Below are 27908 nucleotides of genomic sequence, written 5' to 3' on the forward strand. Positions count from 1 at the left end.
AAAGCTGGAAGCATTTATTAGGGCAAGCCTCAAAATCACAGAGATTGAAGTTTCTTTTCATCCTCTCCAGAGAGCCTCAGACATGCAGGAATTCCAAGGAAAACTGCATTTTAAGAAACACGTTCAGTGCTCCAGGTTACAGCTCTGCACTGACTGAGGCTGGACAGGAGAGCCCCTCCACTCATCCACCAAGGCAGAGGGACTCCAACAGTGGCACTTCTGGCAGCATCTTCCTCTTGGAGAGCCCCAGAAGGGAGAAACCCAGTGGTCTGCACTAAGGTCACACCTGATTTTAACATTCACACCTTTGCACCTCAGTAGCAGGTCTCTATTCAACATTGCAGAAGCAAAGGATTATTTAAACAAAGCTCACACTTTTCTGCTGGACCTCAGATGTCTTTTAGGAGAGGATGTATTTTGGCATATGGGTTTTCTCCTCATCCAAATTTTTGTATAGAACTCCTTGGTCTATGAACAAATACTGCTTTTCCTTTTTGTAACACATTGCATTTGAATTTGCTGAGCTTTTGACAGACATTTAGGTAGTCAGACTTGCAATTTTGAGGTAGGGAAACACTAGAAATATCTGCTTTGTAGGTCAGGGTGCTCTTTCAGATGATGCATTTTGCTCCAAGCCACACAGGACATCTATGGAAAAGCCTGAAATTCAAGTCAGGAGCCCTAAATCCACTCCTTTTACCACACATCCATCCTTGAGGCACTTCATTCAGGTGTCTCCAGTTAGACTTGCTACTTCCTGTATTGCAATTCTATGAATTCCTCTGTTAGTAGTGCTCCAATGTGCTGCTCACTGCATTTTGCACAGGAATGCAGCATTGCCCTTCACAGGCTGTCAAAGAGAATATTTCATTACAAAAATAAATAATGTCTAGCTGCTTCTGGCACCTCAGTCCAAGGATATTTATCACTTTTGGCTGATCAGTGCCTGATTCAATGTCCCTAAAGCACAATGGGTTTATTCCCAGATGAATTCAAAATGCATTTAATCAGGTCTTTGCTAAATGTGCTCCCAAATTTCACATTTCATGAGCATGACAGTACTGCCTCTGAGAGCATTATTCCACTTCACTGTGCAGATTGATACAATGGATTTTCCTCTCCATGGATTATGTCAGTGAATGTATGTTTGCACAAGCAGGCTCTAGTTTTAGTTCTAGATTTAGTTCATCCACAGTGTGCTGCTGCCTTCATGTGTGGCAATCTGGGATTAATGCTAAAAATATATTTATATTTTATCATAAATGAACAAAAAAGAAAATCAGAACGACAATTTCACATATGAGTTCAGTGACAGAAAGAATCTTCCACTATTTAAACTCTCAGTTCTGCTGCCTGAGCCTTCCTGACCAGCCTCCACAGGGGAAGTACAACAGCTTTTTTGGGCCCAGAAAGAGAAATCCTGGGTGGCCTTTTAGCAAAGAAAACATTGCTTCATGGTTTGCTCCTTCCCCAGTGTGTGCTGGGGAACAGCTTCATCATGGGATGGAAAGTGAAGAAAGAGAAGGAAGTGTCCATTAAATGTCCGTATCTTTTAGTTCTTTTAAGTAATTTTGAAGTTCCCCATTCAAAAAGCTGAAATGAAACCAGTGGCAGTTCCTCTGGAGAGAGGGCACAAAGTGTGTTTGGGATGGGATGTGCTGCCTGGCCACTGAGACAGCCCACAGACACTTAAGAAACAAAAATCACATCTTAAAACTATGAGTAGATTTAACAGTTGAACTCTAAAGAATTAAACACCATAGAACCATTTCACACGTTCTGTTTTTCTTTCCAAGGGTCCACAGTCCACTCACTCAATCCTGTGCAAAGGTCACGTTACTATGGATATGACCTGCAAGAAATGTGTTGCCTCAGAGCAGCACAAGTCACATGAAGAGGCTGAAAGCCAAGACTTGCTGATTCACAGTCCTGTAGGATTTCCATGCTTGTGCTGGGCTCACTGCACAACAGTCCTTGTGCCATCAGGTCTATGTTCGTCCTTTGAAAGTGTTCATGCAGGTGTAGCTCCCAGAAAACTTGTGGATTTCTTCAAGTGCTGCCTGAGGGAGAATGCTGGAGCAGAAGCAGGAAGAAAATTAAGAGATGAGACAAACCCATCAATCTGTTCTAATGAGACATATGTAAATATGCATTTACTTATATAAATATACAAATGCTCAAAAATCAGCTAGTGAGGGACACTGGCATCAGTTTTCTGCTGTGAGGAGGCCTGCAGAGAGAAAGTTCCATCCAGTCACTCTTTCTCTACAGAAATATTTATCCAAAAAATCTGGAAAAGCTGGAACTTGAAAGATACCATTGTTTTATTTCTTCTAAATACTGTACTATGATATACACATATTTAACCTGAATTCTCTGGTTAACCTGCCACCTGATTGTCCAAGGCATGTGGCCTCCTTATCCTAAGGTATGGATAGAGACCTGATTTCCTGACAGCTCCAGTAATGGAAAATAACCCATTAATTCTTACAATAAAATGGAAAAGCCCTTTCTCTCGTCGACAGAATTTCTGGGAACTCTTACCCCAGATTTTACATTCAAAGCAAAGCATTTACTGTGAATTATTTTTTCTTGTTTGAAATGCAATACTGAAATTATTTTCCACAGAAGTCTCATTGCCCTCTTTCACTTCCTGACTGCAGCAGCTTTTCCAAAGGCTTTGCTGCAAACTGTCATGGAAACACAACAGTGAATGTCCTTTCTCAGTGGCTGTTCCAGGATATGAACTTAGGATTTTTTTTCCTTAGAGACCTTAAAATTTCAGTCCTGATCATACACAAAAATATTGATTTAATAGTTTCACTGATGTAACATAGCCAATGCTCTCTCAACGGAGGTGGGATGTCCAGGCCTTATGGTTCAGAAATCCTGCACAATAAAAAGTCTGGAGTCCAACAAATGACTTAATAAATCCCAATCAACTACCTGTGTAAGTTAATTATTATGAAATCCCCTAGACAAAAATCCAGCTTACACCTCAGGAATACAAATTTTGGGAATGAAACTGGTTTCAGAAGGGGTTACACAAAGAAGAAACATCTCCAAAGGGAAACTCAGAAAGTCTCCCTTTTGCTTCCATGACTGTCTTTCAAGGGAAGAGATGAGAGAGCAGTTCCAGTCAGCCTGAGCTTTGCCTCAGGGAACAGACACAGAGCCAACCTTCCCTACATGGCCAGGCTGTTGCTGGGCAAAGGGAATACTCACCTTTTTAGGATAACAAGAACATGCATTGTCCATGGAAGGAGCAGGAAGGCTTGATTTGTCTGAACAGCTTCTACCGTCCTCCTGGCCACTGTCTCTGGCTTGAGAGGAGGGAAAAGACTAGGGAACCTGAAAAAAGAAAATAAACAATGAGATAATTACATGTGAACCAAGCTCCTTCTTTAAGGTGTCACTGTCCAAGTCCTCCAGGTTATTGCTGGTTACTGGCCTCCAAACATGCCCAGGACTGACTATGTCTCTAAGAGGCAGAAAATTCCAGTTCCAGCCAAAAAGCCCAAAAGCAGAAAGCCCAGTTCCAACCAGTACCACTTGGTTTGCTAAACAGTTAAGAATGTAGATGTTGATGCCCTCAGGGAGAAGTGGCAGAGGGTAATCAGAGCCCTGATTCAAGGCTTTTCTTAATTTGAATGCAAACCAATACCAAATGCTGTCTTTTCAGTGATGGTGCTTTTCCTTTTACTCTCTGTTCCTCTTTGCTTGATTCAAATCCTTGACAGGTGAAAGACAAATATTTTCCTCTGTTGCTTTTAATACCAAACATAAAGCTTTTCCCAGCTCCTGCAATAGCTTGACACTGCAGATTTTCCTGACTAAGAGAGCACAGTCTGTATTAACAGGTTATTTTACCCATTGTAAAAGATTAATTTGGACAGCCATTACTTGTTCTCTTGGACAGGGGTAAAAAGGAGGTACTGATAGTCTCACTTCAGTAAGTGGCTGTCATTCCTTTCACTGGGAAAGGATTAAGTATTCCACTGAATACAGAAGGAACTTGTACTGTTAATTCTCAAGTAATTTGTAGACTGGTCCTTTTGCATGACCTTGATTGCAGTTTGCTTCCCCTCCCTCTCTGGTATGGCTTAAACATATGCAGGGAAAAACAGCCTCCAGTTCCCTCTGCAGCATCAATGTCCCCCCCAGCACAGGCTGCAGGAATATCCCAGCACACTGAGGGAACCAGTCTGATGAGTCTCAGGTGGCCTGAAGTGACCCTCTGTTCCCAGGCAGCCAAATGAGACATCAAATTCTCTTAACTAAATGAAGCATTAATTAGGAGTGTATTCTGATGATTCATTTAAAATGAGATGCTTTATTCTAGTTCCCCTGGACTGACCTGATTCTCATGCCCTGGAACATCTCTGTGCTGGTGTGGAAGGGCAGGACTGTGGTGGCATTCACTCCAGGACAGTCCAGCAGCCCCAGGGTCAGGCTCTCCATGAAAGCAAAGGACGAGGCTTTGGAGGTGCAATAGTCAATGGCACCAGGGATGGCTGACAAGGCCAGGACAGAGTTCAGGCAAACAATGTGGCCATTCTGCAGCTCCAGCATCCTTGGCAGGAATGCTTTGGTGGTCTGAAGAAGAAGAGAGTTTAAAAAGAAGAAAAGAAAAAAAAAAAAAAAGATTTGCTCAGCAGTGATACAACAAAAACAGCATTGATTGAAAAAAGTCACACAGACACAGCAAGTCCAAGTGTCCTGTTCATTATCTCAGGAAAGGAGTGGCAGAGAACCTTGTTGCTTTGTCATTTTCTGAGAGTCTAAGTGGGCAAAGTTTGTGTAGAAACACAACAGAAGTCTTTCCTAGCACATATATATGCAGTACCCCCAGACAAGGGCCATGAACAGAGCGCCTTCTATGCTTAAGGACTTTCATGGGATAAAGTCTTCAACTAAGTGATGAAATCCTTTTTCATCAAGAAGCCCTTTTTCATTTCTATTGTCTGATTCCAAATGGACTGAGTTTCACAGCTCCCTTCCCTGTAGTCCCACATTCCTCTGATGTTCCCTTCACATCACCATACAGGAAACTCCTCTGGGAGCTCAGGCTTTGACAAATACATCAAATGTTTTACTGGAAATCACAGAATGGGAATAAAGATCAAATAATAAGTACTACTGAAAAAATTGTTTTTATTTTTGATCTCTGTCCTCTGGCCTTTGCCCCCTGCATTGTTTTTTCTCTCTTGCTTTCAAGACAGACTGGTTTTACCAAGAACCCCTTAGAAAGACCTCCTGGCTATAATCTGCCACTCTCCTTCCCACCTCTGACAACATGAGACACAAGAGCTTGTCTCACCCAGAACTGTCCCAGGGTGTTTATGTGCTGGGATTTGAGCAGTGCATCATCGTCGCTGTCCATCAGGCTCTTCCCATGGACCACAGCAGCATTGTTCACCAGGATGGTGATGTCACCCACCTGCAAAAAAAGGCCAATTACTTGTGACAAACTATTCTCTCCTCACAAATCAGCCATCTCCATTAGAGCTGAATAGCCATTACTGCCCCAACACATCATTATTTTCATAGCTTTTGACATTCTTGCCCATGGGCTTTGTAATCCTTTGGATCACCTCACACAGGTAGCAGGACTTTGTACAATCTTATTTGCATGGTCACCCTTCTTTTTTCCCAATATATTTTTTTTTCTCATCAAATACTGAATTACAGAATCACAGATTTTTTTAAGGTTGGAAAAGACCTTTGAGATCATCAAGTCCAACTCCACCACTGTGTTCAGCACTAACCCACACCCCCAGGAGCCACATCCACATGGTTTTTGAACACTTCTAGGGATGGTGCCTCCACTACTGCCCTGGGCAGCCTGTTCTGATGCTGTACAACCCTTTCCATGAAAACGTTTTCACTAATATCCAATTCCAAACCTCCCTTGGTGCAACTTGAGGCTGTTTCCTCTCATCCTGTCCCTTGTTCCCTGGGAGTAGAGCCCGACACCCCCTTGGCTGCACCCTCCTGTCAGAGAGTTGTGCAGAGCCACAAGGTCCTTTCTGAGCCTCCTTTCCTTCAGAGTGAGTCCCCCCAGCTCCTTCAGCCCCTTCCCAAGGAGTGTTCTCCCAGACCTTTTCCCGCACGGCCTTGGCTTGCCGATAGACCTCCTCCCGATTTCCCACGTCACAGATGAAGTAGTGGCACTCTGTCCCCATCATCCTGATCTCCTCCGTGGTCTCCTTCAGGCATTTCTCAGTCCGACCCCACAGGATGATCTGCAGCGAGAAACTTTCGTTAGAGTCAAACTGCTTCTGTTTCATATCTAAAATAATTAAAACATGCTCCTGACTTCAGCAGTTCGATGGAAATCTTTTGTGTGTTCTCACTGCCAGGGCTGTTGTTTTGCTTCATTTTAGACAAGGACAGACTTTCTGTTATATGGGGAGTATCTAGGGGGACCTGTGTCCCACTGCTGATCCTCTGTTTACAGATTCTTTACAAGCAGCATAAACTAAAACAAAAAATCAGATTTTAAGCCTAACATGACCAGTATATGGAACGTTTGGGAATTTTTCTGTATCGTGTCATTTCAAATCTCTCCCTGTTACTGCTATACACATGTACAGAATGACAAATTTACCCTAAAACCACAGACCCTCCTGAATATCTGGTGTGTTCTCTACTTCTTGTTTTATGTTTGGAGACAAAATCTGCTCTGCTGTAAAATGTACTTTTTCAGCCCAGTCATTACTTGCAATGCTGACTGCAGGCTGGAGTCTCAGGTGCATTCCAAACAAGTGTTCATCCTACTACACACTTCTAAAGTGAGAAATTTCAAGCATTAATTTATTTTGCAGCTCCTATATGCAGGGTTTCACTTGCCACTCCCTTTTAACACAGTAAAAATTAAACACTGCTTTTTATACAAAGAAAATCCTGAATATTCATAGAAAAAACGTTCAAATAATGGAGCACGAATTTGGTTTACAATGAGACATAACCAGCCAACCCTATCACTGCACTCCTACACCATCAGTGAGGTCAGAAATAGAAATAACTTGTAAAGTCACCAGATTCATTAACTTTCATCATGGGGCTTTGTCCAGTACAATTCATTCTAGTGAGGCAAAAACATCAAGTTGGAGATAGGGCTTCCACCACTGTCCTTCAAACATTAATCTGCAGCTAAGCTGATTTAACCACAATATTTTTTTCTCACTACACAACCTTATTTTCTATTTCTTTTAAGGCTACTGGAAGGAACATAATTTCATCTCTGTTACCTAAGACATCTATGAATGAATTGATCTATTGTTTTTGCTCTTCAACTAAGTCTTCTCAGCACTCATCATGTTATAAATGGTGAGTCATTGTCATTCTGCAAAAAATAAATTACTGAATGGAGCATGTTACTACAATCAGTTGACTGCTCTGTGACTCTAAGAGCAAGATCCAAAAGAGGAAGAAGAAATGGTTGCTACATTGAAAATGCAAAATTATGCTGCTATTTCCATCCAGGATTATAGTTCCTTCTCGCAATACTGTGTATTGAGTCTGTATGAATCTGACCAGTATATTGATTTTTTTAATGGTTAAAAATAAGCACACTTAAACTTCAACGATTAAAGAACATTTGAGTGTCCAAAAGTTGAAAGAACAGAAAGAAAAAGGTCTGAATTGCAACACTGCTTATAGCTTAATAACAGCAAGATAAACATTAAAAAAATTATGTGCCCAGTATTAACCCACAACAAATCTCTGGCAGGGAGCTTTAACATGCTTATTTTTAAGGACTAGTTAAGCTTATCTCATAACTGGTACTAAAACTAATCTCTGGCAAGGTCAAAGAGCTCTTTAGTGTACCTGAGCAAGGCTAAAATGCCAGAGTACTCAAATCCTCAACCATTTCCTAAATGAGTTACATTTACAATTAATCCCATTTCCATGTCATTGGCACATCTGTGAACACAAACATGCCCAGACTGATAAGATTTATATCCTCAAATTCTCCAGAGCACTAACGAATCTGGTTAACCAGAAACTTCAGAGCCTGTATAAATATGCCAGAGCCATTTCATGGGAAATCTTATCTCAGGGGAAGTAATTTTCAAGGAAAAAAGCTGTGATCACACTTAAAAACTGTAAGAAAGCATATGGCTGAAATTGCAGCTTGTGCATGGCCTGGCTTCCAAAGTCCCAGTGTATCACCCTTGGCCATCAGGGCTTGGCATCCCCTCAAAGCTTGTAAAACTGATGGCTATTTACTCACTTCTGATCCCAGGGCTAGACCGAGGAATATTTTTCATGTGTACACTGCAGACTTGAAGGGAAATCAAGAACATGTGAGAAATTTCACAAGCTCTCAGGAAGTATTTACAAAATACTGTTCAGCTGTGAGCACATGCACACTTGCTCTCCCTTTCACAACCCACATGGAAAGGGGAGGAAAAAAACACCACAAAATGTCAACTGCAAACATCAAGTTTGCTGCCCAAAAACTTTTTTCATCTGGGTGAACTTCACCCTCTTTGCAGGGTTGGATTAGTCAATGCACACACTAAAAAATTAAGTGACTTGATGAAGAGGGATGGAAGGTAGGACAGGAAGAGGAGAGAAAGAGAAATAAGGTGTCAGACAAGAAGAGTGTAAGGCAGGAAACTGCCCTCACATATCTAATACTCCACTGCTATTGCTAAATAAAAGGTAGATCCCTCACTCTTCACTTCAATCTGTTTCAAACATCCATACAGCCTTCTATTCCCAGGAGCTGCCACTGATGCATTGAATGTCAGGAAATATACATGGAAGAATAGTTAAGCAAAGGACGACCTGTCAAAGGAACATCTGCCTGTTATGCAACTCTTGGATGTAATTTTTTTTTTATGCCCCAACAGTTTTGTTGAGACCTTTAATATCCTACAGGCAAGTCTTGCAAGGTGACCCCGTTAAAATCTGGGCCATCTGGGGAAGGCAGAATTTGCTGCTTATCCTGCTGACAACACTAATTTCAGCACTGACTTCTTTCCATGAGAAGTTTTCGTGTCTTTGATACTGTCCACACTCAGGTAAAGGCTTCAGTCTGTATAAGAGAGAGGCAGTAAATAAAAGACCATTCTTTTGTGAGAGGTCCCTGCTGACCCAGTGGGAAGTGAGGGCTCCTGCCATTATTTCTGCTACTTTTTACAGATGGATAAAACTCAGAACTCAATACAATGTGCTTTTGGTCCAAATTCAAGCTTGACTGCTCCTATGAGATCATATGAGACTTTCAATTTCTCTCTTACATCTGGCCAGACTGAATTGGCACAGGCTCCCCCCAGCCTCCCAGGACATCAGATTTTACAGCAAGACAAGTCTGGAGTTGCTGCATTTGTCTCACAGTTGAGGCTTCTGTTGCTCCTGAACATCTTTAGGGAGGGCTTGGTTTAGTCTTTCTGCACAGGCAGTGCAGCAGTTTTCTGATGTTCAGGATGTTTTCTAGGTCTTTACTCTCCTACTGCCTCATGAGATTTTCCACAAACTCCTCAGTTCTCTGCCCTCCTGCATTCATCCTCTTCTGCAAAATGTGCCATTAGGGATGATCATCAATGCTCTCACTGCTCCTGAAACAAACCCTCTGCTCCCTGTTGACCTGATGAGCCACTGTGGGCCTGGGGCTGTTTGCTCCAGTTACCCAAATACTTGGCTCTTCACTTCCCCTGGGATGCAACCCTTGGGATATAGGAATATTATCCTCTGCCCAGTAAACATCAAGAAAGCCATCACTTCACTTCATCCTGCCCCAGCTGGGATTTAAGGACTCTGCACTCATGAGGAGTCCAGACCTGTGCTTTCCAAAATGATCCATTTTATTAGGAAGCACGATTTTTCAAATGTAGACATGGGCCTCAGAGTCTGGTCTGTCTCCTCTTTCCTTTCTAAGTGTAAGTCTGAATTGGCAATAAGTGTGTCCCAAATGGAAGCTGAGAATGACTCCAACAGACACAGAAGTTCCTGTCTGGACAGAGGAAAACACAAAGGGAAAAGGAGAGGCACCATGCTCATGATTTCCCAGCCCATCAGGATGCTGCACAGCCACCCATCCACCGTAACTTAGTGGTGGACAGAGGAATATTTCATTTGCATTTTGGATAAATTCTTGGACAGACACTTTTCCACCCTGGAAAGAATCCAGCCCTTATTTCTTCCTCCCCCTTTATCCTCTGCCTGCCTGTCCCTGCTGCAGCAGACACGCTCTCCTTTCACAGAGTTACTGACCAGAAAATTGGCGAGGGCAGGAGCCCGGGGAGGTGGATAATCCTGCTCTGAGGCTTCCTGCCTGCGGTTACCTCGGCCTGACCCCGGGCTGGAGCGGCCAGGGAGGCAGGTAGGGTGGGAAAGGCATCCCTGACACTCCAGGCTGCTGCAGGCACAGGGCAGGTCCTGCCACTGGACACAAGGGAAGAGGAGATTTATGACAACGGAGGAACTCCACACACCCTCCTCCTCCCCTTGATGAATTTCAAAGTAGGGAAGAGCTGTGACATCACACTTGGTGCAGATTTTCCCAGGGTTTATTCACGGAATTTTGCAGAACAAACCTTATCTGTTGATCTGGAGTCACAGAACTCTTTATCTGACCTTAGGAAAATCCTTTCAGCTGGAGGGGCAGGCGCTGCATCCTCTGCTCCCAGGGGACTCGTTTAACTGTGGATTTAATCTGCTAATGAGGCCTGCCCCGAGGTCGGAGGGGAGTCAGAGGGAAAGGTTTTGCTGCTGTTGGACCAAGGCAGGGCTGTCTGACAGAGACCTGCACTGGCTTCGTGCCAAAAGCCCCAGCCCCGACAGCAGGGCCAAAGCCTGACTTTCACCATAACTCCTCAAAAAGAGTTATGCTTCTGACCACCGCAAAATCAGATAAAGGCACTCATTTAAATAAACTGGTCTAGACTGAAGCTGCTATCAACCACAATATAAACACACTATCAATGCTCCCAGAGACTGAAGGATGTTATTGGTGCAGGACACAAGCTCAGAGCTAACTTTACATCACTTACAAGGCTGGTTAACTTGTTCAGCCCCATTTTATTGCTAGCACAATTCAAGAACAGCACCAAAGGAATGCTGCCCTTTTACATCGTCAATTATTTTGGCACTGTACCTTCAGCAAACCCCCTGTGACAGAATTTCTGCCTCCAGTGAGCTGGAGCAGCACTGAAAACGTGTCCTACCACAATTGCACTTCTGACACCAAACATCTGCCATATCCAGACACTCCCCTTGGGTTATCTGGGTTGTATTTGAGTAAAGAGCTGTTCACTCTTGGTCTTTTACAGCACAAGGTGGGTTGTGATTAGCAGATGTAACTTTCATTCTGAAAGTTGCTCCATTTTACGATTCATGAAGCAATTCTCTGATATAATCTGAAAACACTGAGAGATTAAAGTGTTGCAGAGAGACACGAATGCCCTTCCTGCCTGATCTCATTATTGCTGCCTCCACAAATCAACCATAAGTCCCAGCCCCAGATCAGCAGAGATAGGAAGTAGTTGGTAGGTCAACACATTTCATTCCCCCTTTCAACCTCCTTCCTAGTCCAGCGGAACAAAAGTTGCTCTGTGTGAGCCGGTATCTGTAATTGCACAGACCTTTGTTCAAACACAGAAAGCCTTTCTGCGCCCAACACTCAGTTCCTGCATACTTTTAGGAAGTACAAAGTGTAGATAATCCACTGAAGTATGCCAGTCTTATCCCCCTATATTTACAAAGCCTGGTAGTACTAACTCACAGTCTGTCCTCCGAAAAAAAATGCATTCCAGTGTGTCCCATAATCCTGGCACAGTTTTGCATATCGTGAGAAAGGGAAGCTAAATCCCACAGCCTCAAAAGCTCCACGTCCTTTGCCTGTCAATGGCAGAAGGGTTTTCTCCTCCACCCCTTCCCCTCTCCTGGCCCCAGGCAAAGGCAGACAAGTTCTTTCAGGAGTTCTCCATGGGAGAGGCAGCTAAAGGCTGATTACTGGAAGAGGGAAAGGTGTGGCCCTGCAGTGTGAAAAGCCAACCTCCGCTTTAGAAAAGAAAAAAAAAAAAGAATCTTGTGATGCCTGAAGTAGGTCAAAATACTTAACCCAGCCCGTTAGTGACACTAGTATAAAGGTAAGCAAACAAAACAAGCCAGTGGCGAGTTTCTCTCAGTTCCCATAGCAAATATCAAAGCTGGAAGGGACAGGTATGAGAAAGGTTGTATGTTAATGTGGAGAATCAAGAGACTAAGCCTATGCGTCTATTTTACACACAAGCATTTCTAGATTACTATTTAGCAGTTGTAAAGCCTGGAAGAATTGAATTTAAATTTAATCCTGCCACCCTGGTAAACACAAACCACAGACTTTATTATAAACTGCTGTAAGTCCAGGAGTAACATATAGTAATGAGATTAAAAGTTAAGGCTAAAGAGACCTCAGAAGGAGACTAAAAGAATGAATTCCAATCCTTTTAGTCTAGAGTCAGAACTTTTATTAGTTTATATGTTGACTTAGCACTCAATGGGATTAACATTATTCACCTAAACAACAGTCAGCTCCAGTTGTATCCCAGTCATCCTTTTTTTCCCCTCTGAAAGAAACCAAACAGCACCTAAAAAATCACAGAGGAGTCTGTCAACACCTGCCTGCTGCTCAAGAGAGGCCTTCCTTGGAAAGAAAATGTGTGATTTTCTGTGTGCACACAGGCATTTAAGACCAGCTCCCCCAAAAGAAGGGAACAAATGCCCACTGTTCTCACAGTCAGGACTATGTAAGGACAGGTGGCCCCATGCTGACTTTTTTTTTTTTTTTTCAGTGTTTTTTTTCCAATTGCTTTCGTCTGCAGCACGAACTGCGACTCCAGACTGCCTTGGGAGCAACTCTTCCCAGCTCTGCTGAGAGCAGCGGAGGAAGGGGAAGGGTGAGGGTTGTTTGCAAGGAGAGGTCAGGCAGGAGTCAGCCTTTACAATCCCATTAACGCTGGGACAGGGTCAAACCGAGTGCACGTTCCAACAAAAAAGCACCAAGTGGCCACAAGCTGCCACCCTGGAAGGTCCCTGGAAGCATCTGTGGGGGGAAAAAAAAGGACAGATTTTAATGGTGAATGTCTTGCCACACCATGTGTGAGAAGCGGCCGCTGCTCCGGGGGATCCAAAGCACACAAAGAAATATCCCGCAGTAAAATTCTCTGGCTGCAAAGCAGGAAGAAGTGGCGTATCTGGGGGTGGGGAGAGGGGTTAGAATAGTTCTGTATTTGAGGTAAGGCTTTGGAGACATCCACCAATAGAAATATAATACTCCACCCTGCAAAAATAACTAGTGTGCTGCTGCCGCCTCCGTTTGCTTGGCATGGCATCCCTATAATCCAGATTCCTATAAAAATGTCCACAGAGATCTCAGGAAATTGTGGGGAGGGTAAATATGCAGGTGCAGAAAGCCCTTTTGTCCTGCAAGCCAGACAAGACCAAGGGATAGAAAGTCAGTAAATAACATTTCAAAGGGGAAAAGGAAATTTCTGCCACAGTCCAACAGGACATTTCAGCATCACTGAAGGTTTACTGTGTGCATGTTTTTCTTCCAAAATGCTGCATTATTACTTTTACTCATGGCATATAACCCTCCAGGTAAAGAACCTGTGGCAGGTTAAATGCTCATGTAAGAGAGTTAAACATTTACTACAAGGCAAAGTTACGTCTACACTGAACACGTCTACACTCTTCTTGGAAACCTAAAAAAATCCAAAAGTTAGATTACAAGGTAATGTTAGGAGAAAAGGACATGTGGAATTTCCAAGTGGCTCCAATACAGTATTATTTCACCTGACTGGGCAAAACTGCCCACAAATTGCCTCTTCAACCAACAATTGACTGAAAAGTCTGCTACTTCTTAACTAACAAAATGGAAAAATCGGACAATATAAATGTATGTAAAAGAAGAATTAAGATCCCTGGGTGCCAGTTGAAGTGGATTCCTCTGTAGAGTTTGCCTTTCTATTTCTGAGATGAATTCTGTAGCAGAGCAGCCTAACCTTGAAATGCTGATTTTAACTTCCAGTGGAGAGGGCTGGCCATGCATCCCCCCAGGGACAGCACTGACTCCTGGGCTAGACCCTGCACAGCTTATAAAAGCATTAGTTATGCTGCATTACCAGTTTAAAGAATTGTCAGCTTTAATTCAGAACACCTTCAGTTTTGCTCTAAGCTAAATCATGATGAGCAATTCACCAGCACTTCACTTATTTTGGGAAATACATAAAAAATTCTCCACAAGCTCTATAAAAATAAAAAATACAGATTTATTAATTACATGCTATACTCAAAACATCACTGAAAAGAAAAACTAGGGAAGGGTTTAGATTTGGTAAGCTGGGAGAAGGTCTGCAACGAAAACAGCCACAGAAACCTAAGGGTGAATAATGTTTCCAATGCTGTCATTATAAACTGCCCTCCAGAAAGGGCTAAAATATGCTCCAGATCATCCATGTACATAATAGGATGCAGCTCTTGACTGAAAAAAATAACTTCTTCCGTGAGGCTACTGGAGAAGTATTGGAGTTAAAATAGCCTGCCTTAAATTTGTGTATAAACTGAACACCAGCAACTGCTCCAGACAAGCTCCCCTACAAGCCTTTCTCTGCCTCCAGAAAAAGAGAACTGCTACCATTTTCAAACCATACAAAAGCTGTCAAAAGGTGCCTTTCTTGTAAGAATTTTAGCCAAAGAAATAAAGAGCACTGCTTAGAAGAAAGCCTCAATATTGAAATGCTTAACTGGTTGCCGATCTTTTCATGTGCTTTTCAAAATGTTATTTTTTTAATGGTGGCTGTTGCTATGCAACAGGGCAGAATCTCTAAAATCTATTCATGAGTTGTACAAATGGCAGTTTTCAGGACATATTTAACTCTCTCAGTCTATTAAGTCAAAGGAGGAGGATGGGAATCAGAGGACTGTAAGCTCCCAGAGCACAATGCCCCCTCCAAGGGGTACAGCATGGCTTAAAAAGGGTCTTTCACTGATTATACAGTATTTTTCAATACACTGTTAAGATAAAGTAGCTACCTCGCTTTTAAAAAATGTGAAAACCAGCACAGCTCTGGTTAAATAAAATGATATCTAAACGTAGAAACAAAAGCTATATACATGTTTATTACTTTTACTCAGAAATGATCAAAGCAATTCAAATTCATCTTGTGCCACAATGGTAGTTATTTAAACAAGAGGGGCTGGTCAGGCAGTCACAAATTCACTTTAGCACACTCCTAACTTCAGCTGCCTGGAAGTAACCATCCTTTGGATGTGACTGAATGCTTTTCAGGCCACTGCAATGCAAAATAAAGTTAATTCACTTCAATGTGAACATAAAATCGATGAAGTTATCACAGAACATGAGACAAACCTGACTTTCCAATAAAATAAACTATATAAAGTAACCTGGTCAGTAACTGCTGAGGGGCAGAAATAGACTATTGAGGCACAGTAAGTCTCAGTGTGTTCTAAGGGAGTCACAAGCACAGCTCTTTGCCTGGAGGGTTCCCTCCCTGCCAGCAGCTTCAGAGCATTGGGGATCTGGAAACTGCTCCAAGAAAGTGTGTGAAATTTAGCCCTAAAAAAACAGGCCTATTTTTGGTTGACTCACTTCACTTTTTGCTTCCACTGAAATATAAGTGACAAACCCAAGTGAAGTAATGGCCTGAAGGACAGTAATCCACATGTGCATCAGTGGGGAACCTGAGATGGATTGTCATTGATGGAATTACACTTAGAAACCTGGATCCTGAAACAAATAACACCATTTGGCCTAAATCTGAGACTCAAATGCAAACCAAGAGTGTTTTAACTGTTTTTATTGATTCCAGTGGCTAAAGAAACCATTCTAACTTAATCCTAAATATATCAACTCCCTCTGAGATGGATCTTTTTTCAGTCTATAACCAGCATTCTGTTTATTTAGTGCATTTACAATTTCAACAACAACCCGAAAATGTGTAGTTTATAATTTTATATATTTTATAAACATAATTTATTTTCAGTGGTTAAGAATTTTCTCTCTCTTATTGTCCCTTTCACATCAGTGAGGAAGAGAAGCTAAAATCCGTTTATAGATGCAAGATGTTCTTCTAAATCTCTAGTTCTGCACAAATGCTGGACTAAGATGAGACAGTGTCAGTGGTCAAAGGCATCAGGAAAGCTCAGTGAGAGCTGTAAACAAGTGCAGTGATGTCAGGAGGAGCTGGCTGACCCACTGCTGAACTCTGGCTCTTAAGGACATGCAGAGTGCCAGATCCTTTTCCCACACATGTGTGCACACACACATCCCCCTCCTTTCATCACAAAAGGTGTCACAGAACAATCTGCCACAGTTGCACATCATCATCCAGGGAAACAGACCCTGGAGCCCCTTTTGATGGCTACAGGCTTTGCTTTTGAAGAGACAAACCTACTTCCACACAGCACGGACAGTGATCTCTAAGGGGCCTGGGTTACAAACCAGTAAAAGAAACAGAAAGCTACAGCATTGCACAACCAGCACATCCCAAACCCAAAATCAAACAGCTTGGTTCAGTGAGGTAGGACTCCTGCATTTCCCAAGGGCCTTGGAAATATTCTGACATAATCCCTGATCAGCTCACTGTGGCCAGAGCCAGCCCTGAACTGTTACCATTTGGGAAAGAAGCACTTGTACCAGCTGGATGTCTTTAATATCCCACTTGGAACCATGACCTCGTGTCCTTAAGGCTGAGCTTGTCCTCACAGGGAAGGTTTTTTAGGAGCTGGGAACAGGGAATTTGAGGTTGTAGTCAACATCAAACCAAGCTGCTGAAAGGGGATGTGAGGATTTTCCATTCCCTCTCCACCAAGCTTCGCCCAGGGAAGTGCTGATCAGAGACAAGCTGTCTGTGTTTACTGCCAGCAAGGAGACTGAAATGACAGATGGAAGACAAACACTAATTTAATGTTCGTGTAAAAAATATCTGACTGCCCATTGTAACTGCTGATCCGTTCTGTTCAAGAGCATGGAAAGACAAACTGCTCAGTGTCTTTACAGCAACACTCTTCACTCCCATAATTTAGGCCTGGTGTATTTGATTTTTTTTCTTGAGGTTCAGTAAAAAAGATTACCTAAGAATTTCTGCTTTCAGGTAAAACAGTGCAAGTTTGTCAGATGTTCAGACACAAATAAAATCTTGGGTGTGCCTGGAGATTCAAAGGGCAAATAAAAAAAACCCCAATTATAAGCACATAAAAAATTATGGTTTGAGTGGTGACTCCTGTCTTCTAAATGTAGATCTGGCCATAAAGGAGACATTTCTTCCTTAGTGGAGCTTCTAAGAAACACTGAAGAAAGATCTTCAGTGCCTGAAGTTTGACTTTCTGATAGAGGCCAGCACTCCCAGAAGTGTCAACAGCAGGATTCTAGTCCAGGACTTACTGGGAAAGAGGACCTACCAAAATGACAAAGAGTACCCGTGCCAAGAGAAGGGAAGATGACTGAATGAGAAGTCAAGTTTGAACTCCATTTGCATCTATTTCAAATGGCCCTTTCATTGAGATAAGGGAATATATTATTAGCCAGGGCACACCAACTGCCACCCCACCTTTATAAAGGATCTTTCTAATCTGTAGCTAAAACTGTGTCATACTACTGGATAATCACAGAGTCTTTCCAGGCATTTTTATACCACCTCACCTCAAAATATGTATAATTTTATGTTGGTTTACTCAGAGGTACAACTGTCACTGGTTACAGACTGACAGCCAGGTTTACCTCACAGGCACACACCTAAAGCACAACTGATTCATTCAGCAGAGCTGTATTTGTGCTTTCAAACATGATTTTATTGCCATAAATGGAGCACTGACACATTTGCCCAGGCAGTGTTGAGACAACAGAAATCCCTGTGCTAACCAAAACAAATAAGCTCTGCAGCACTGCAGTCAATAAATTGTAATTAAGAAGGTGGCAACATAAGGGTGGCTGTCCACAAAATCCCATTGTAATTATGCATAGTTTATGGCTAAACTAATGGGATGAACAATTTAAATTAATTACAAACTCTGCCAAGGTACCCATCTATTCCCAAGTCTATTAATTAGAATCAATTTAATCCCCACTGGGATAAAGGTCAAACAACATGTATTTGACCCTCTTCTCCTGGCGTCAGTGTTATCAGCCAATGGATCTGGCAGGGCCTGGGTCTGACTTGTTTGACTCTTCAGGATGTTGACAGGATGCTTTGAAGAACAGACTCTGGGCCCAGCTAGAAAAGTATCTAATAATTTCTGCTTTTTATATTCCTGATAAGCATGGGTTTAAAAATGCCAGAGCTTGTTCTCTCTCGGTGGTCAGCTCTGAGGCTGCAGTTCTCTGTCTTAAGAGTTTTTCTTTTCAGTCTCCCTTTCCTGCAGAAAACCTTGAAGCAGCAACTGACAGATTTGTGTCTTCAGTTTGGGACAGGGATCAAAGTGAAAGTGAACACTAAACACTAACTAGCATTTGTTAGAGGATTTTAAAACAAATACTCAAACTTATACTTGATACTTAAATACTCAATAGTCATTAGCTGACATTTCCAAACTGCCCAGGAGAAAAGACACCAAATTTCTAGACCCTTGTCAAATTTTATGGGAAGAAAATCAAGAGAACTGTTACCTTTTTTCCTTCTCCTCATCCCTCTTGTAGAATCAATTAACTGGCTACTTCTGTGAACTTCATCATTATCATCTATTTGTCCTATTTTTAAAAAAAAATTGCCTTTAATGCTTTTGTTCCTCTGAGGTTACTGTCAGACCAAGTTCCTGGTCTCTGCTCTGGCAGTTTGATGTAAAAACAGATAGTTCTTGATATGGTGACTTTGAATGTTGCTGATTTCCTTGAGAAATGGAATTCAGAGTCTACTTAGAGTGTTTTAAGTTCCTCCTTTGTAATTTTACTATCCACTGCATAGTATAACCCCAATAAAACAGGTTTCCACAGCAGCTTTAAGAATAATAAAATCTTTGATTCCTTTAAAATGTTTTAATCAAATGCTTAGGATTGTACGCACAGAATTATGGTCACTCTTAAAGCAAATTGGTGTGCCTGGATAATTAAATTAGACATTAGCTCAACAGCATGTTTGTTTCTTTTATAATGCAGTAAAAACTACCTACAGTGCTTCAGATGGAAATAGTTCTACAATCTAAGACTTTTTCCCAGCCTGTGCCAGAGCCATGACATAAATGCAACATAAATACAGAGCAGCACTTTTACAAGTCACTGTAGGTGATGAAACGACGCAAATAAAATAAGGATGAATCATTTCAGATAAGTGGCGTGAAGCATCATAGCCCAAAACCTTCCTGTCAGCCCTGAAGTTCAGAAAATCCACCTTTTTCCTTCCTGTGGTACAAATAAGACTGAGAATCAGACTATGGTTGAGACTCTGGACCTCTGGATGTCCTCTGGTCCAACCCCCTGCTCAAGATCAAACACCTCATCTACTGCTTTGACCAGGTCAACTCATTTTGAATTTCACTGCCTCCTCCTCCAGCATGCCAGATCTGAGCCTGTTTTCACTTTCCAACTATCACTTTCACTGTGCCCATACTCCTATCACCTTTCATTCAGCATCAGGCCTTCTACTGCAGCCTTTACCTCCCAGCATTAATTTTTAAAACAACCTGTTTTCTACCACACTTCCTGCACCTCTCTAAACATTCTTCAGGACTCTTTAGTGCTGCTTTTCAAACCCCACCTTAGAACTTCCATTGCTGTGAAGCCTCCCCCAAAACTTTAAACTGGTTAAACGAGTGGTGCTGCAGTCTCTGGCTTTAATCAGCAGAGAGTTCTGTGCTGGTACTCATTGTCGCCTTTTGGTTTTTATCTCCACTGTCACAATTATTTATTTTATCCCTGCCAACCCTGAGGCCAGCATCATCTTTTGCTGTTGTTCTTATAGAACACATTTAGTATCTTTATGCTAAACAGTTTTTGGTGTGAAGTCAGTTTTTGAGGCGCTGCAATGACATTAATATATAACCTCATCTTTAAAACTTCAAGATTTTTTACAGCATTGGCACAGTCCTTGTATTTAGTGGGAAGCCTCATTTAACTGCCTTGATGCCAGACCTTCAGCATATTAAAAAGTGCTGGATCTTGGTGTGCCAACACAGCATGGTCTCATTGGGACAATATTTTCTCATGACATCACTGCTTCTTGATGGGAGATGACAAGACTGTAACTCTGCAAGTTCCACTCAGTGTTAACATTATTTATTCTCCTTACAACATACCCAGCAACAAAAGACAGGTATGTTCCAAATTATAAGTTTAAACAGCTCCAGCCCAAGCTGCTTCACAGACACCAAAGATCTGAGGGCTGATAAATTCTGGCGGTGCCTGCCAGGCAGAGACACTTATTCAGCATGTTATTCCAACTGCTGGCCTTGGCACCAGCACCAGCACAGGCTTCTTGCCATCACAGCCCGGGACTCTCCAAACAAGGGCTCTTCTGCCCATCCTTAAATCCAATCAACAAAGTAGGGAGCTGCCAACAGGAAGCCATGAAATAAAGCTGCTGTCAGGATGTAATCTTTGGAGAAATAAAGCCTTTCTGGAGACCCAATCAGATCTATGCTCTCATAATTTACCACAAGTTTCAAATTAATGTATTATTTTGCATGACAGGGAAAAACATTCACTCCCCAGCTCTTCTCATGTACTTCTGGTTGCTGATAAGTTGTGACATGCTCTAATAGTTCACTGTAAGATTAAGTGCTTAAATTTAAGGAAGATTAAAGTAACCATCATTTAACATATCCCTGAAGCTTCTGCATTCCTATGGTGGTTTCTTTCCAACCACACACACAACAGGCAAGATTAATCACTTACAACCCCCTATTTGCACTACAGGTAAATATTCTCATGACACTGAAATACCTACAGCATAGAAAATGTGCACTTTCCTTTTAGATTCCATTATCCTCTTCACACAGTGTCAGATTGCCTTTTCCAAATGGTCACTTACTTTTTTGCATTTCAAAATGACTGCACAGAAATCCATTAGACACATGGGCTGAATGTCATTGTGGTACCACCACAGGGCAGGAAAAGCATTCACAGTGGGGACAGATGCTCACCTGGCAACAGTTTCTTAGCACTAAAATCTAAATATATACATGTATAAATTTTACACTGAGTCTTTTAAAACCAGGCCAAATTCAATGCAGTGCACCACACTGGCATACTGCACTAGGTAATGTACATCAGAACTGTGTCCATTTCTTTTATAAACCTAATTTTAAAGCCTTTCTGATTTCATTATGTTAGGCCATGATGCCTGTTAAAAACAAGTAGATGGTGATTAATCTGATTCTGAGGAAAACCAGGTCCTCTCAGCTCTGAAAGCGTGTCATTTTAAACTAGCTCTTTTCCTTCTATCAGGACTCATGTTCTCTGCAATGGCCAGATCAGGTCTAGTCATGTTCTGAGCTGAGAAGGAATGGATGTGTCAGAAATCAGTTATTACTTGCAGAACAAAAGTGTCTCCTTGACAACTGGCCCAGCAGAGTGGATTTTAAAGCTGACAGAAGTAGAAGGGCTTGCTAAGGTTCCTGCAGGGATCTCACCCCTTCCCATCCCTTCCTCTTCCACCCAGCACATGGTCAGGAATTATACACCTTTGTACAGTACCAAAGAAAGGTTTCTAGGTTTGGAATGCTACAGCCCATCTGGATGAAGTCTGGGGCATATTCCCATTCCTGTGCACCAGGAATGCGATGCCAGGCAAAAGAAACTCCAATGAAGTTTAGCAAGACTCTTCTACAGGCTCTGGAAGAGCAACCAGAGATGAATGTTTGAGAGTGACTGATATTTTAAGGCATTCTGGAATAAGAACTCTTACTGAATCCAGGGCAGACACTCAGAGCTCTTGTCCTGCACCTGAGAAAAAGGTCACAGCTCTGACACAGCAACAGTGGCTGGCTCTTTTGTCCTCACTTCAGGAGATCAGTGTTAATTTAATATCCAGCTCTATGCACAGTGCAGCTAATCCTTGATCATACAGCATTGCTATGTGTGATAAATAAGCTTTTAGAAGGTTTATACTAATTCATGTGAATCAGGACAATAATAGGGGACATTCACTTAAAGTTGGACTCGATGATCCTTGTGAGGTCCCTTCCAACTCAGAGTATTCTGTGAAATCTGTGAAATAATATGGCAATGTGATTCATAAAGACCAAAGTGAAATATTCATACACCTACGGATGCAATTTGTGTGAGAGGAGCATGCCATTGATAAGCTCATCTCAGAACTTTTTCAAATTTTCCATTACTGGGAACACAAGCCTAAATTCTAAGACACAATATAATTTTTTTTACATAACCTCTCTCCCATACTCTCAGCCTAAACACAAAATAGCCTCAAATCTCACTCAGCTAAACCCCTCCAATTATACAAGGCTTTCAAGCACTTGTAATTCCCCTGAGGTTTTCAGCTCTGTTGGAGAAAATGAAACACTGAGGGAAACTCCAGGTTCCAGCAGCAGTGTGGGCTTGCAAAGGTCTCACCCATCCCTTCCTTGGTGCTCCTTCCTCCCTCAACTTCTTCCCATCCCGTCACTGAACTGACAGAGGACAGCACAACCAAATGACAAGAAATCTTCCAAAATGCAGACACTGAGGTCTGACTGAAAAATGTGAAAATTCCAATGGAAAGAACAGTTGAGATTTCAGGGTTGTTGGGTTTTTCTGGAAAGGCCCTAGAAACTCTTCCAAAGTCACTGTCAGATAAACTGACAAGAATACTAAGTTACACACTAGAGTTGGGGAATTCTGTCCTGCCATTAACATCTTTTTCAGTTACTTTTATTAGGTTTTGTTGACATGTAACAATGCAGAAGGCCTAAGAACCAAGCACCCCTTTCCTGTTCAATCATACCTCAAATTAGATAATCCGTGAACAAAGTAAATTAAATGACAAGGAAGACTTTTAGAGATCAAGTTTTTCTAAAAGAAAACCTAACAAAGAGCAAGACATATAAAAGACATAGGAACCAAAACTTCTTCACTAGAGACCATCAAAACCAGGGCTGAAAACTTCCTGGCAAAGGCACTATAATGAAACTTCTGTAGGAAAAGCAAATGGCTTTGAGCAAACCAGGCACAGTTTCCCATTCTGCTGAGCAGTGAATGAACCCATTCAGCCCCTACACCCCCTGACTGCTCACATCTGCAGAGGGCTGTTCTCCAACACCAGAAATACTGTTCAAGGGGCCAGTCTTCCCAATATTAACTGGATTATACAGTACAGTCCTTGCAAAACACCATTAGGCTTTGGAAGTGGATTTTTATTTCATAGGCATTAAATCATAAACTCATAAAAGTCTCTCCTTCTCCCATTTCATTAACGCAGACGTTCTCTGCCATTTTGGCTCACCAGAATATCAACAGCTATGAGCCTTGACAGAGCTACCAGTGTGTGAGACTGAGGCAGAGGTGATGCTTCATTGAGCAAATACTTTTAAGGTACAGTCAAATTCTCAAGAGTTAAAGCAAGAAACAGTGAGGATTTTGAATTTTGCATGCAGCCAAGAAGGGACTGAAAGCAGAAAGTTAATGTCTCCAGCAATTCAGCCACAGCGAAGTAGCTTCTCAGCCGGCACTTATGAATCTGGACACATCTCTGGGAAGTTGGATTACAACACTTGAGCACTTCCGGAGAAAAGTCAGTGCTGTTCATCCCTCATAATAACACTAACATGTCCTGGATCATCTGTAACCACTTCATCCCAGCATACAGCTCATTTACATGCTCTTGCCTTTTTCCAGAAGTGCTCCAGGAAGCATTTCAATACACAGTGCCTCCCAGAACCAAGTAGCTCTTGACAACTACTTCAAATTACAAATGGAGTATGGATCCTTTGACCTCTCAGGGTACACCTGAACAGGAATGATCTGATGACTGAAGTCTCTCATTGCCTAAAAAATTCTGGCAGTCTTAATTGAAAAAAAACAGAACATATTCTTCTGAAACTGCAAATAGAACTGGCACTGCTTTGTGCCCTTATTGGCCATTTCTTCAGAGAGGCCAACAAACAACTGTGAGAAAGGAAACATCAGTTGAGAAAGAAATGTCTCCTAGAGATTTACCTATCTAAGTCACATTTGGGGCACAATGGCAGAGCAGTGGGGGTAAAGAATGGGAATCAGGATGGATTGACAAGATCATGCCCAAGAAACTTCCATTCCATTAGATTGAGAATTTTAGTCTCCATGGTCATCAGTCAAGCACAAGACATTGTATTGCCATTTGCATGAACCCTTTGGGGATTTATTTCTTGTCATCTTCACAGCTTTAAATGCAAGATCAAATTTTGCAGTAGAGGACTTGCAGATGTGACAATTCATGATCTTGTGAAATACATTTGCCACCTTGCGTGAAAACGGTTCCAACACATCTCACCTGTTAGCAACAAAACCAGCCTCTGAAACTGAGTTTAAGATGAAATCCCATCCAGTCTAATTACCAGAGAAGTTTCATATCCTCACAGTCCCAACTAACTTATCTTCCTGAAGATTCTAATCTCAAAAATATGGTTATATATCGCCGCCTACCTCCAAAACCCCGCCACTATGTCTGTGTGCACAGGCTCTGGGAGCACTTGGTCAGGACAGGCTGCACACCCTCCACCAGAACCTGAGCCCGTGGCACTGCTGCCAACCACCTCCATGGCACGCTGGCCTTGGCCCCAGAACTCCACACCTTCGCTGGAAGTCTTGTTCCAAACTTGGAATAAGGTGCTACACTATCTGATAATCAGAACCTGTTCTTATTTATTATGATCAATAATTCAAGCTTTGCTTTATTGTAAGACAGCTAACCATGTAAAAAGAGAAAACCAGTCAATTTTCACAAGCCTTATCAAAAGATGATTTGCTAGACACTGCAAGCCTTTTTTCATTTCTTTTCTTCTTTGATTGTCAAAGGCAAAGTGTAAAATTGAAGAGGAGTGCCAAGCAGAAAGTTGTGCATGGTACATGGTGACTGCATAAAATCCACAAATTTAGGGTTGAGCACAGAAGCAGGAAAGAAAATGAAATCTCAGAACAAAGGGAACGGAAACTACCACATGTAGGTAAAATTGGCATTAGAACTGCTAAGGAGAATAAGCCAACTTTGGTGTTCCCACCACAGGCTGACAGGCAGTGCCAGTACCAGGGGGATCAGAGCTTACTGAGGGCCATATATGACTGACGGGACACCTTGATATAACTGAAAAGAAAATCTAATTCAAATTGAGTCAACACAAAGACATAAACACCTTGACACACATGAAAACATCCCAAAAAGCAAAACACCCCAAAGTTCTAACCAGTAACTAGCAACACAGAGCATTTCAGAACATCATATGAGACGAGTACAAAGGTTCCCAATAATTATGCCCATGTATTCTTTCTTTGTACAATACGTAGAGATTTTGCAGATAGGACATATAGACAGAATACAGTCTGTGTCTGTTTACAGTAATTCCATCCTCAGCTCTCTCTCTAACAGCCCTGTCTCCTTTTGGCCCCTGTCCCCTGGTTCCTCAGGGCCATTGTTCAGCTCCCAGCTCAACTGCAGCAAAACAGCTCTTAAATGTGCTGTAGGAATGGTAGCACTTTAATGCCAGAGCTCAGCATAGCAACCAGCCTCTCTAAATAAATAAATAATGAAGCGTGGTATTCCAACAGATAATATAAATACACTTTCAGCAAATTTCTTGGGTCCAAAGGTCAGTCAACTTGTTTGCTCTGACTCCCAGAATGTGTAAATCTCAACATGATGTTTAAACACAAACACAGACAAACATCAAAGTTCAATGCTGACATATTTTACACCTCGGAGTTAGATGCCAGAATAGCTCTGTACCACACAGAGAAAACTGTAATGCATGTGTAAGGAAGTGACAAAACACTATCCTGAACTAAATCCAATTTTTTTTCTTTAAATAGCCTCTCATTCTGTATTTTTCCTCTTCTTTCTTCTCTATTTACTCTCATTCATCCTCTCACACAGAGAAGTATTTGTGCAGCTGTCTAATTTCACCAGTTCTCCCCTTAATTACCAATAAAAGGGGAGATGAAACTTTCCATGCTAAGACTCATTCCAGGGATGTGTGTTTCTGTATCCCTGACTGATTCACACATAGAGACATATCTGTACTTACAAAATCACAATATTTCAAGGTAAACCACCAGTTCCTGAACAAGAGAATGGACCTGCCAGCTCCACTGGCACTCCTGGGCTGCTGTGCAGTGCAGCCTCTCTCCCAAAGGAAATGTGCAGATAATTCCACAGCTTCCACTCAAGGTGTGCTCTTCTTGCTGGGCTCTCATTCATCTTCTTGAACAGCTCTGGGCTGTCCAAAAGTGAAATGCAAGGGACTTCAGGAAGCCCAAGAAATTAATTTCACAAATGGAAACCCACAGGGGTGAAAGGGAATATTTCTCCCCACTGACCCAGACCACCCTGCCCCTCTCCTCTGGGGTGACATGCCCGGATATGATCCCGATAGATGAGGGCTCACTGATCCCCATGCCCAGCAGTGCCAGGAAGCAGCCCAGGGAAAAGCAATGCAAGTGAGCACTGGTTCCATGCATGGGAATTGCCCAGCTCTCCTTCCCCTGCCAAAGGAAACCTGTGCTGAGGCGAAAACTCCTCCTGTGGCAGCAGAGGGGGAATCACAGGGGGGACCTTTCTCCCCATCGCGTTTTCACGGATGAGATGGGGAAAGGCAAGATGCAGGAAAGGAGGAGTGGGCAACTTCTGAAATGTAATTAATGTAATGACTCAGTTCTGCAAAACGAGAGCCTCTTTCACCTTTTTCAAGTGATCCCACCCATCCCACCCAGAGGTGAGGGCACGGTGCTCGGGGCAGAGCAGCAGGTGGGTGCTCCCTCCCCTCCCCTCCCCGCTCACCTTCCTGACTCCTCTCCGGGCGAACTCCCGGGCCAGGTGCCGGCCGATGCCGCGGCCCCCGCCCGTGACCAGCACGTTCTCCCGGGACAGGTCTCGCAGCTTGGGGGGCAGCACCAGGCACACGGCAGCTTTCACCACCAGATACACCATCTGCACCGGGAACAGCAGCAGGGCGCCCAGCCACTTCCACATCATCCTCTTCTCCCAGGCAAAGTTGTCTTCCAAACCTCCACAAAACCGAGGTGACACAGAAAGAAAAGCAATACCCTTCATGCACCCCCAGATGGGTGACAAGTCTTCGGCCCCCTTCCAAAACTTGGGGGCAAGAGGTTCTTGGACTGGAAAAATCCTTCTCTCCCCCTAAAAAAACTGGGGGTAGGAGTAAAGTAGTGCAGAAGATCAAGTCACTCCTCTGTTTCTTGATCGGTGTCCTCTGGGATTGTCACACGCAGGTAAAACAGCTTCCTTGCTTTTTAACTGGAAAGCTTTTTTTTAATTAAAAGAGAAGAAGAAGAAAAAAAAAGACTAGAATGAAAAGTAACCATACATCCCTCCGCTGCAAAGACCCACATAAAAATCCAGTATCCAAACGAAAGGTTTTTATATTTAGAAAAATAAAATAAAGCAGCCTATGTCTCCAAATTTCAGCCTGCAGTGCCTTCCAGGCAGCTCATTTCTATTCTTAGACTCAGGAAATTGCTTAAATAAGACAGAATTACCAGGACCTTCTTTTTAAGAAAGGCTCTATTCAGGGTGAGGTTGTTGTTTTTTGGTTTAGTATCTATAAATATCTATAGACGTTCTGTCCTGAGCCGGTTTCAAAGGTTGAGCCGGTCACTGCCTCTCTCTGCCCCCTCTCCCGGTTTTTTCACTTGGAGTGTCTGATCACAGAGCAGGAATTACGCCGTGCACTAGTTCAGCTCTGGCTCTTACTCATTTCTGCCTATTGCCGTCTCTGCCGCTCAGGGCCGCGGCGCTGGGGAGGTTTTATAC

General features: G+C 42.5%; 1 protein-coding gene across 1 annotated transcript; it reads right to left on the bottom strand.

Annotated features, from left to right (window-relative positions):
• On the bottom strand, nucleotides 1-27899 carry DHRS3 (dehydrogenase/reductase 3). Its single transcript, XM_083876807.1, has 6 exons — nucleotides 26916-27899; nucleotides 6102-6245; nucleotides 5321-5440; nucleotides 4358-4596; nucleotides 3226-3351; nucleotides 1-2073 (listed from the first exon to the last, which is right to left on the bottom strand). The coding sequence occupies exons 1-6, from the start codon at nucleotides 27186-27188 to the stop codon at nucleotides 1989-1991; spliced, it is 987 nt and encodes a 328-aa protein (XP_083732933.1). The 5' UTR covers nucleotides 27189-27899; the 3' UTR covers nucleotides 1-1988.
• Nucleotides 27900-27908: the final 9 nt, after the last annotated feature.

This window comes from Zosterops lateralis (assembly GCF_965231275.1).
Source record: "Zosterops lateralis genome assembly, chromosome: 22".
NCBI classification, from domain to species: domain Eukaryota; kingdom Metazoa; phylum Chordata; class Aves; order Passeriformes; family Zosteropidae; genus Zosterops; species Zosterops lateralis.

Excerpts from the sequence above, each read along its gene's own strand:
- DHRS3 (XM_083876807.1), bottom strand. The coding sequence starts at position 27,188 with ATGAAGGGTATTGCTTTTCTTTCTGTGTCACCTCGGTTTTGTGGAGGT. Across the intron at positions 3,352-4,357 it reads TTCCAGGGCATGAGAATCAG|GTTCCCTAGTCTTTTCCCTC; the intron begins GTCAGTCCAGGG and ends TTCTTTTTTCAG. Across the intron at positions 2,074-3,225 it reads GTTCTTGTTATCCTAAAAAG|CATTCTCCCTCAGGCAGCAC; the intron begins GTGAGTATTCCC and ends CTTCTGCTCCAG.